The sequence below is a fragment of the Coturnix japonica genome, chromosome 11, assembly GCF_054131305.1.
Source record: "Coturnix japonica strain WE chromosome 11, WE-NBRP24, whole genome shotgun sequence".
Classification (NCBI taxonomy): domain Eukaryota; kingdom Metazoa; phylum Chordata; class Aves; order Galliformes; family Phasianidae; genus Coturnix; species Coturnix japonica.
The window spans coordinates 24,144,404-24,155,221 of record NC_140673.1 but is presented as its reverse complement, the minus strand read 5'-3'; the positions used below and the strand labels follow the sequence as shown (position 1 = coordinate 24,155,221).

Below are 10,818 nucleotides of genomic sequence, written 5' to 3'. Positions count from 1 at the left end.
ATAACAAAACACACTTACTTTGCTGGTCCTGGTGCCCAAACAGCTACAACAGGAGCACTTCAGAGGCAGCTGTGGTGGTTTTGGATGCCCTGGGAACAGCACACAGGTTAACAAAGGTATCCTTGAGTGCCAGCTTCACACAGCTGTTGGCAGCCAAAGTTTGACATTCGTTGTGAATTATCCTGATGACAATAACAGAGGTTTCAACTTGGATGCTGTGTTTCCGAGGATTCCTCAGCAAGCACATCAGGACCTGGTAAAAGGAAAAAAAAAAAGATACACTGACCTCTCAGCAACAAGACTTGGGAAAAGAACTATAAGGCTGTGACAGGGTGGAGAGCATATATAACAAGCATCCTGAAGCTGGTTAAAGTGCAATGCAAATACTGCTTTATGAGGTAAATGGATTTTCTGCTCCTAAATACACCCACCCACCATAAATAGAGCAAGCAAGGGAAGTGCTGCATTCCACGGCTCATAAGGATGGTCTTTAAGAAGTTCCTCACACCAGGATGGAGCCCCACTGTGGAACACAGATCTCCAACCCAGGGCACTCCCCTGCCAGTTCACTGAGTAAATCATACACACCGGGTTTTTATCTTCTGAGTCTGCCAGACAAGGGATTCATTAGCAATTTACTTTCAAACATTTATTCCCCCGTTGGCACAGAGCTGAAAGAATCATAGAATTAATTACAGAATGGCCTGGGTTGAAAAGGACCACAATGATCATCTGGTTCCAGCCCTGCTGCTGTGTGCAGGGTCACCAGTCACCAGCCCAGGCTGCCCAGAGCCACATCCAGCCTGGCCTTGAATGAAGGGATAGAGCATCCACAGCCTCCTTGGGCAACCTGTTCCAGTGAATCACCACCCTCTGGGTGAAAAACTTCCTCCTAATATCCAACCTAAATCTCCCCCATCTCGGGTTTAAGACCATTCCCCCTTGTACTATCACTGTCCACCCTCACCAACAGCCATTCCCACTTCCTGTTTAAATGCTCCCTGCAAGCATGGAAGGCCACAATGAGGTCTCCCCTGTGCCTTCTCCAAGCTAAACAAGCCCAGTTCCCTCAGCCTTTCCTCAAAGGAGAGGTGCTCCAGCTTTCTGATTATCACCCAGTCCCAAGACCAACCCCTGAGAGACAACCTGTAACCAGCCTCCACCCTGACACAGAATCATTAATCACAACCCTTTGGCTGCATCCAAACAGCCAATTCCTAATCCACTGAATAGTCTGTACTTCTCTAACTTAAGGATGTGGTGAGGGACCGTGTCAAAGGCTTTGCAGAAATCCAAGTAGATGACACCCATCTCCCTTCCCCCATCCACCAAAGCCACCACTCCACCGTAGAAGGCCACCAGACTGGTCATGCAGGACCTGCCCTTGGTGAAGCCATGCAGGCTGTCTCAAATCACCTCTTCATCTCATATGCGCCTAAACACAGATTGTAGAAGGATCTGCTCCATGACCTTCCCAGGCACAAAGTTGAGGCACATCAGTCCGTAGATCCCCAGGTCTAAAATACATATATATTTTTTTCATTTGGTCATTGAAGAACTATTCAATAAAAAACACTGACAGACTGTCGTTGTGAATGCCTACTTTGTCTCTGCAGACAAGCAGAGGAAAACACAGGGCAGGGACAGGGACCATTAAGGTAGTTGCTTTGCCTTACCTATCACTGCCAGTCCATTACACAGATACAAATCAGCACCAATGTCTTTATGTATCACCACTTTCACCTGAACAACCACTAGATGCAGAACATTGTTCTTCCTCTTTCAGTTATACTATCAGTTTACAGAAGCAGTCCTTAATCAGTTTTTATATACAAAGGCACCAACACATTAGAGGAAAACTCTTCAAACCATCAACACCAGACTCTAAATAACAGATAAACACAGACATGAATGCATGCCAGTGCACAGATAGGACACAGCCCCACCTGTAGAAGTGGATAAATAATGGAAGCACTGATCATGCTGTCCTTGATTACAGTGTAGTGCCATGTACTTTCAGCTACACTATTACAGGGGTTGATGATGAGATACAATTTCTGGTATCAATGAAGTATAAATGACTATGATCAGGAAGCCAACAAACCAAAACACAAACATCTGAAGGGGAGTTAAACCTTCTGACAGAGAACATTCAAGCATTTCTTCATTTCACAGGGAAGTGAAAGAAGGCTTCTCCATGTGCATCTGAAATACAGCTCCAATTTATTCCAGATGCACTCCTGTTCACAACAGCAGTTTCACCATACCCCAAATATTCCAGGCCCTGCAGCCAAGGAAGATCCAGCCACGGATCATACAATTCCAGTTTTGCAAGGAAAGGTCACATCTGACCACAAGCAATGAAGTGAGGACACATTCACTTGAACCCCTCCCTCCTGTCTAAAAAAAGACCAACAAACCCACCCTGCATAAGCTCCAGCCTTAATTACTCAGTAAATTACATACAAAACAACAAGCCAATGATTTCTGGTTTCCCATTGCATCTTCAATGTAGAAAGCAGGCACACTTTTGGTATTCACTTCACAGGTAGAAAGACTACCCTGAATTAGCTGAGGGGGCGAAAGGGTAAGGAATGTGACAATATCAGGACTGAAGTGGATGGGATATGAAAAAGCAAGATATCCAGACTGAAAATAAACACAAAATAATGTAGGCTGCAGTTGCATCAAGGACCTGGAAGGTCTCGTGCACAGTAACTGTGCTATCATTAAATCCAGTTCACTCTCTGCACAGCAGCCATGCAGATCAGTTCTGCATTGTGCAGCTGCAATTCAGAGCAATCAAACTACCACAGATCATACAAACAACTCAAATCTCTAACATGCTCCCTGCTAACACACAGCCAAGTATCAAACACCTGCTCACATCTCAGCCAAAGCAGACTACACAATCAAGCGCTGCTGTGGTTCCCCTCCCTTTAAAATGCATTGCTATTTAAATTAACAGAACAACCAGAAGCTTTCTGGAGCAAAGTCATGTAACTTAAATATCTTCAATCAATTTCAGTTCACTTCTTCAGGAAGAATGCAATTGAAGGGGAACTGTGCAGGATGCTCACACAAGAACATAATGTATAAGGCCCTTTGATTCCTAGGCAACAATAAAGTCAGCTTAGCTTCAGCAAAGAGAATTATTCATTCATCCTTGTATTCTCCACAATATTCAGGAAGGGTTCAAATGCCATATTTCAGTGCCCTTGCCAGAAATCCACCAATTCCCAAGGCTCTGGGAGGTGATAACAAGTTCTGCCCTGTTCTGCTTTGTGAGGGTGGGGAGAAAGAAAGGAAAAAGTAAAGAAATGATTCTCCAATATAATTTATAGCTTGGGCATTTGTAACCTCGCTCACTCATAACATGAGAGAAAGAAAAGAAGCCATGGAAGATGCAGGTAGATAAGCTCAATTTAAACAGAAGTAAAGCAAAGGCAAAAAAACAAGGCAAACAAAGAGCCCACCCAAACCGTTAAGCTTAATGCTTCCTGCCACATTTGCTGGTGTTTTATTTGAAGGTTTGGTTGCTATGAGTGTGACCACAGCAGCTGAGAGCAGCAACACAGGTGGCAGTAATACACAGACCTGCCTCTACAGAGCCCAACACACACACAGGTGATGCTTAATGGGGACCAGGCTAAGTTCTGCTCTTCAACAGCCTTCAGTATGATTGTGCAAACCTGATCCAGACTGCAGACTGAGAAAAGATTCTATAGAATGCCCTAGAAACTGCCTGCCTTCTTAACTGCCCCATTACAATGCCCTGGCAAGCCTCACTGCAATCAAAAATAAACCTATTTCAGTGCAGAAACATTTGAAAACAGAAAGTCAACAACTGAGAAACAACAACATGCTGCTGAGAAGTTGCATTGAGTGAAAACAATACAAGAGAGGACAAGCACAATTCATCTTGCAGAACGCTGGATGTTTAGAGGCAACAGCACGGGATTGATATTTTGCAGGAGTTAGTGTTTTAAATATGCAGTGGAATTTTCAGTGAACTTCATAATGATTTATGCAGTTATTTGACACACTTATCTCCATCTTTCCTGAGGGACCTACACGCTGCTACCCACATGAGGCTCAGTTTAACCCTAAAACCTGAAGCAGAACCTTTTAATCTACAGGCTTAAAAGCTTGTGAATTTCAGATGGTCGATTCAAAGCAAAATCCTAACAGAGGCAACATGATACACAGATTTGTGTATCACAAATTCATTTTACAAAAGCACCAACAGCTATTAGTGATACAAAGTCTAGAAAACACCATTAGCCTTCATTTAACAGCTCCTTCCTAGAGCATGCTCTACCCTCACAAGTAGTAGTGAACTGGAGCACTTCGGGCTGCTTCTGCAGATGAGAAAGCTGCAGCCCCATTTTGATTAACATTTTCTCCTCTAAGAAAAATCAACACATCGCACTTATCAGAACATCTACATCACCCAATCCAAAGAGCAGCGAGGATATCAGACTGCATTCACCCAGTACTGGCTACTGTCTTTTCTCAGAAGAGTAAGCAACGTGATTTCTATTGATCTGCTGAAAAAGATTCTAGGCATCTTTTGCTTTCTTCAGCAGCAATGAAGCTCTAACACAAGAAAGTCACCCTTTCCAAATCAAACAATAATTCTGCTGTCTAACACCAATCTTATGTCACGTTAACGTTGTCTACTTACCTCTATCTGTGCAGCAGCAGGTATCGAGTATTTCTTCTCATATTTAACTTCTATGAAACAAACAAAAGTAGTCTAAATGACAATCAAAAATAACACATCCTTCCAGGGAGACTGAGAGAGGGACTAATAAAGAAAGCGCAGGGCATGTGAGTGAGACCACTGGCAATTAGGAAGAAAGGAAAGGCAGCTGGATATGAGCAGTGGGAGGGGAACAACACAGCTGACATTTATTTGTTAATCTTCTAAGAACAAACTTTAACCTCACAAAGGTGCTGCTGACAGAAGAAATGCAAGCAACTAAGAAGAAAATACATACAGGATAACTTTTGAAATCCTTGAATTCATGACAGCTTTGGCACCCCATCGTTAATTCTGTTACGCAGTAAAAGGCAAAAATATTAGGCAGTTTGAGAATTGAACTCGCATGTAATTATTGTGCTGGCATTCACTCTGTTCAGCAAGAGCATGCAAAGAAGTGTGTGGTAATTCCTGATGAAAAGGCAGGCTGGCTCCTAGAGCCATCACGTTACGCTGCTATGACAAGACAGGAAGAACAAAGATGACTGCCTTCTTTTCTACCAGCACCCTAAAATTAAACCTTTCCTGCAGACACTCACTGGGCTAACACCTCTGATCCGATGGGCATGCTGAAGAAAGGCTTTTTCAGTTCCTCCTTAATTATCTCAAATGCTGCTGGAGTAAATCTAAAGTCAGACAAATGGATCCAATGATGAGCTGAAGCAGTAGATGTAGAGAAAATTCCACTCCTCAGCCATTCTTACAGTGAGAAGGACAACAGCTGCTTCTTTCCAGCTTCAACAAAATATAAGACAAAGGAGAGCTGACAAAAATACAGTGTTTAAATCCATTGCACTTTTTTAAGGCAACAAATTATTTATGTGTAAAAAAAACCAGCAAGCTCTTGTGAATAAAGAAATCTATTCTTTAAAAATAGATAACCCGCTGCTAGGACACATCACATTTGTTGCACAAGTCAGGCAACAATTCTGCTAAATGTTTTTTAGCAAGAGTCCTACAACTGCAGAGCTGCCTCTTAGAATACAGGACATACACAGGCAATCAGGATAGCACTTCTAACAGCTGTGTTAAGTAGAAACAGGCAGAAACAAGAAGCAAGCTGTCCTAGCTGGTTGTTGTGTGCAAATTTGTTATATGCAGAATCCTTCTGTAGACTTTAAAACCACACAGAACTATGAATTAATGAATTACAACATAAACCTAAACATTCCAGGCCTTTGACTATTGTAACTATTGACTATTGATGGCCCCTTGTAGCAGAGTCTCTGATGAGCTTTCTGTTCTAGCAGATTACTCTGATTACCATAAAGGTTATAAGCTACTTTCATACTGAGTCAGCTGCACTAACACCTGTAATATGCATTTATTCTTTCCTGAAAAACCATTCCATTCCCTATCTTTTAGAGAACACAACTACCGAGCAACAGGAAAACTACCAAGCAACAGGGAAATCGAGTGAAAAGAAGGACATCTGCATTAAATGTTTTAACTGACCCTACTTTATCACAGATGTGATGCTCTGCCTTGGTCTGCAGGGCAGATGACAGGTAGATATTCTTACCTCTGTGCAGAGGAGAAATCAGGTGGAAGTGTGCATAAGCTGAGGAAAATAGAAGAAAAAAGAGGGAGCTTCAAGTATAGGAGCATTTTGCTTCTAGACTGTTCTGTGGTTCTGTGTATTCTCCCCACCAACTTGCATACTATGATGTACTCTTAAATCTAAAGATTACTTGGAAATGTAGACATCTTGTATTAGCAATCAGAAAAGCCACACGTGGTGAAAACAGATTTTATACCTCTTCAGTTTTCAAATTGTTCAAGACTGGCAAAATGTCTTTATCTTTTCTTCGTAGGCCAACCAGCAGCCCAGGCTGCCCAGAGCCACATCCAGCACATCCAGGGGCATCCACAGCCTCCTTGGAAACCTGTTCCAGTGAATCACCACCCTCTGAGGGGAAAACTTCCTCCTAAGATCCAACCTAAACCTCCCCTGTCTCAGGTTACGCTCCCTTCAAGTACTGCAAGGCCACAAGGAGGTCTCCCTGAAGCCTTTTCTTCTCCACACTGAACAAGCTGAGTTTCCTCAACCTTTCTTCATAGGAGAGAAAGTTTAGCCTAAGACATTCAAGTTCATACATCAGGCTAGCCTAAGACAGTCACGTCTGTACAACCCAAATTGGGCAATTAATGAGATTCAAACACCTCTGGAATACGAGGCTGTATGACAGAGCACCCACCTGGAACTGAGTTGAATGGGCAAAAGCAAAGTTAGGAGGGAAAAGAAAAAAAAAAAGAGGAAAGGGAAATCCAGATTTAATAGACCATATAATACCAAGTGTCCACTAGGAAGATGATCTTTTCTCAAATACTGGAATAGAAAAACCATTGGGGAAAAAAAAAAACCAACCACACGTCAACTTTACACTTTTACGTGAGAATAAAAACCAAAAGATGTGACCTTTTCGTTAGCATTAAATAAAGCAATTCCATTGTACTGAAGTCTTCCTTCCGAACATGAGTTATTGCCTGACCTTTTTCACTCCACTGCAGGATACATAGTGCTTAGGCAAGCATTTAAACTCTTTTCTTCTTCCAAAATCCAATACGTGGCACAGAGTTTTATGTACCCACAGAGGAAAACAAGGTGCACACCTTTCTTAACCTCAGCACAGGAGCTTTTGTAGGTACCACCAGTGAATAATCACCCTGTAAGCTGAGCCCAAGACCACACAGCCCAGCAATCCACACACCCTGCTGTTGTACAGGGGTGGATATAGACCTGGGGTCTAGAGGACAAAAGCAGTTATAGCTGGGATACAACCAGCTCTAAAATGATACTCCACAGGCTCTCTCCACAGGCTGATCCTAGAAAATGCCATTTGGCATAACAAGCAATCGACATGCAAAACAAAACAAGCATACAATGTTAATGGGAACCCAGAGAATGTTTTGCAAACCTGTTAATATGCTCATTACCTTCAGGTTTCTGGAATTTATTCTCCCTGTACACACGCATCCCTGTGCTGCACTCAGACCTTTTACTGGCTCAGCTGTCTCTAAGAGATCAGGAAGAAATCAGTGGCTGACACAAACACAACATGCAGCTTGTTACACTTCAGATCTGCCATCCAAGCGTGTTTTACTTCTAAAACAGAATTCTCTCTTCTCATCTACAACTTAGTATAGCAAAGGGATGCACAACTCTTCAGATGCAAAAATAGCTAATTTAGCCCCACAGCAGAACTCCAACCAACGTGCCAACCTTCAAGCAAAGAGTATTGTTAAAAAATAGCATTTCTTTGTGCTATCATTGTTAAACCGTGTGGCTGCTCAGAACCATATGGCAATATGAACCAGGGGGCACTATGGCGCCGTGGGCAATATGGCGGCCGTGAGGCGCCGTGCTGCAGTAGCCCTCCCGGCCACATGGTGGCGCACAGGCCGGGCTGGTTCCGTCGCTCCCCCCGTGACGCGTTCGGTGCGCGCCGTGGCGGTGCATGCTGGAGCGGCGCGGAGCGGCGGGACCATGGCGAGCGACTTCTACCTGCGGTATTACGTGGGGCACAAGGGGAAGTTCGGGCACGAGTTCCTCGAGTTCGAGTTCCGGCCCGACGGTGAGCGGAGCGGGGGGTGGGAGCGGGGCGGGGGGCGGCTGATCCCAGCGGCCTTAACGCTGCTCCTTCCGTAGGGAAACTGCGCTACGCCAACAACAGCAACTACAAGAACGACGTCATGATCCGCAAAGAGGTGAGGGGGGGAGGCGGGGGTCGCGGGCCGGCAGGGAGCTGGTGTACTGAGGGGCGGCTGTTGTACTGAGGGGCGGCTGTTGGACTGAGGGGCTGCTTGCAGGCTTACGTGCACAAGAGTGTGATGGAGGAGCTGAAACGGATCATCGACGACAGCGAGATCACCAAAGAGGACGATGCGCTGTGGCCCCCTCCGGACAGGGTGGGACGACAGGTCGGTGCTGCTTCCCTCGGCGCTCTAAGTCCTTATATGTACCAATTAAAAGCATAACTGGGCTTTATATCAAAGCCAGAACCACATAGAGGAAGGGGAACTAATCCAATTCAATTGAGAGCTAAATCAAACCCTAAACGGCAGTTCAGCTGCCACATATGTGACATGTGAGCTCACATATGTGAGCTCATGTGAGTCACACACACGGTGCATTCATACCCTGCAATAAGTAAAAGTTGTCACCACAGCGCTTAGATTTCTCTGCTGCCACATGGCATCACCTTTTGCTTTGCAGGAGCTGGAAATAGTGATTGGTGACGAGCACATCTCCTTCACCACGTCAAAAATCGGTTCGCTCATCGATGTAAATCAATCCAAGTACGTACTCTGCTCTTGTGTCGCTGTTGTCTTTCTGTGGCCTATATTACAACCTGCTGATTATTTGATGCTTATACTTTATGTGGTTTCAAACTACAGATCAGCTCCTGGAGACACAGGTACTCTCTCTTGTTGGCATAATTAACCTAATGCCATTGCTTGATTGATTATCAAATTCCCTGAGCAGCTAAGCTTACTAAAGAACACCTGTTAGATGCATTCAGGGAGTCAGAGTCTGAACTAAACCATCGCTGCCTTGTGTACATCCATCCATGTTTCTAACAGAGCCAGGAGTTCTGTATTTCAGAAAAGACTGGGTTCTTTTGTTTCCTAAGTACAAAGCAATGCTACTTCACAGTGATAAAAATGCACGTACTGTCAAGACTTAAACCTCAAAACGTTCTGTATTCCATGTTTTTATCAATCAATACAAGAAGGAATGTTACATCAAACAACAACCCCTGAAAAATCCTGCTGTAGGCTTTTTTTGTGCATACATAGATCTACATATGGGTTAATTCTACAAACTGCTCTCATACAACTCAAGTCTTTTTTTTCCCCCCTTCCTTTCCCTTGTGCGCTGCAGGGATCCAGAAGGTTTGAGAGTGTTCTACTACCTGGTCCAGGACCTCAAGTGTCTAGTCTTCAGCCTTATCGGACTACACTTCAAGATTAAGCCAATCTAAAACAAACTGAAGTTTGTACTGCCGTGTCCGTACATGGGGGGGAGGCTTTTTCAATTCCTTGCTTCTTCAGGCCCGAAGCTTTTATGTATGTTAGAATTTGTTGGTTTTTTTCTTTTTTTACAAACTGTAAGTGATTGTCTTAATAAAATGTTGACATGGGTATTTTTAACTTAAAATTCCTGGTGGTAAACTGACTTTCTGACGCTTCTTTTATCAAGGTGCATTTAGGATGAGTTATTTCAGTTGTATCACAAAGGTATATTTCACTTACCTGTGCGGTGAGAGGTAATGCCCACTTGCCTTTAGAGCAGAAGTAGACAGCAGCCTGTGCAGGGACCATACAGGGTCTTCAGTGATGCTCCTACACAGCTTCTCATGGAAGAACTGAAATTAAAAGCATAGAATGTGTTAAGTTTAAACTAGCACACCTTTGGTGTCAAAGACCAAGCACATGTCTCAAAGGGGCAACTTCTGTCAGCACTATAGGAAGTAGATGGATAGCTCAATTAAGCTTGGAGGTGGAAGAAAGTCACTATAAGATACTGAGTTTTTGAGCCATGGTGAAACTTGCTTCAAACACCTTCAATGTGTGAGATGGGCTGACTAAAACAGCGCTTCTTTCAAGTGATTGTTCAGCTGCAATGTGAATCTAATTAAGACCAGATCCAGATTAACCAGCAACCGTCCTGTAGCATGGCTAGTTTAATTTAACTTTTGCCAAGTTTTAATGTGAATTAACAGACTGCATATTTTACATATTATATGGAGCTTAAGAGAAGCAACTCGTTTGCTAATGTATAGTGGTTCTAAAGAGCCGTTCTGGGCCTTACCTGAGGCACAACTCAGCTCTGGGACTGAAGATACTACAGAGCAACTGGGTGAGTCCACAGTAACACGTAACATGTTCCCTACAACACAAGAGCAGGTGATGTATCCCCACGCTAATCACCGAAGTTCATCGTACACTTTAACTCCTCCCTCATCTTTTCCTTTCTATGGCCGCAATCAGTCACACATCCCCTCCCTTCCCTCAGTGCTCCCGCCCCCACAGCACCCGCCATTGCCCCG

The 10,818-nt window shown here is 43.9% G+C and overlaps 1 protein-coding gene and 1 long non-coding RNA gene across 4 annotated transcripts; one reads left to right on the top strand and one right to left on the bottom strand.

Annotated features, from left to right (window-relative positions):
• Nucleotides 1–18: 18 nt before the first annotated feature.
• On the bottom strand, nt 19–10,761 carry LOC107317661 (uncharacterized). 3 transcript variants are annotated; one of them, XR_004308149.2, is made up of 5 exons: nt 10,581–10,717; nt 10,022–10,134; nt 5,305–5,500; nt 4,688–4,737; nt 19–253 (listed from the first exon to the last, which is right to left on the bottom strand). It is a non-coding gene; the product is annotated as an uncharacterized LOC107317661 (long non-coding RNA). The 3 variants fall into 3 exon arrangements; XR_014932845.1 differs by lacking the exon at nt 5,305–5,500 and having other exon boundaries at nt 122–253; XR_014932846.1 differs by lacking the exons at nt 4,688–4,737; nt 5,305–5,500 and having other exon boundaries at nt 10,581–10,761.
• Nucleotides 8,204–9,926, top strand: MAGOH (mago homolog, exon junction complex subunit). Its single transcript, XM_015870610.2, has 5 exons — nt 8,204–8,340; nt 8,415–8,473; nt 8,576–8,686; nt 8,982–9,064; nt 9,651–9,926. The coding sequence occupies exons 1-5, from the start codon at nt 8,253–8,255 to the stop codon at nt 9,748–9,750; spliced, it is 441 nt and encodes a 146-aa protein (XP_015726096.1). The 5' UTR covers nt 8,204–8,252; the 3' UTR covers nt 9,751–9,926.
• Nucleotides 10,762–10,818: the final 57 nt, after the last annotated feature.

Excerpts from the sequence above, each read along its gene's own strand:
- MAGOH (XM_015870610.2), top strand. The coding sequence starts at position 8,253 with ATGGCGAGCGACTTCTACCTGCGGTATTACGTGGGGCACAAGGGGAAG. Across the intron at positions 8,687-8,981 it reads CGGACAGGGTGGGACGACAG|GAGCTGGAAATAGTGATTGG; the intron begins GTCGGTGCTGCT and ends TTTGCTTTGCAG. Across the intron at positions 9,065-9,650 it reads ATCGATGTAAATCAATCCAA|GGATCCAGAAGGTTTGAGAG; the intron begins GTACGTACTCTG and ends TGTGCGCTGCAG.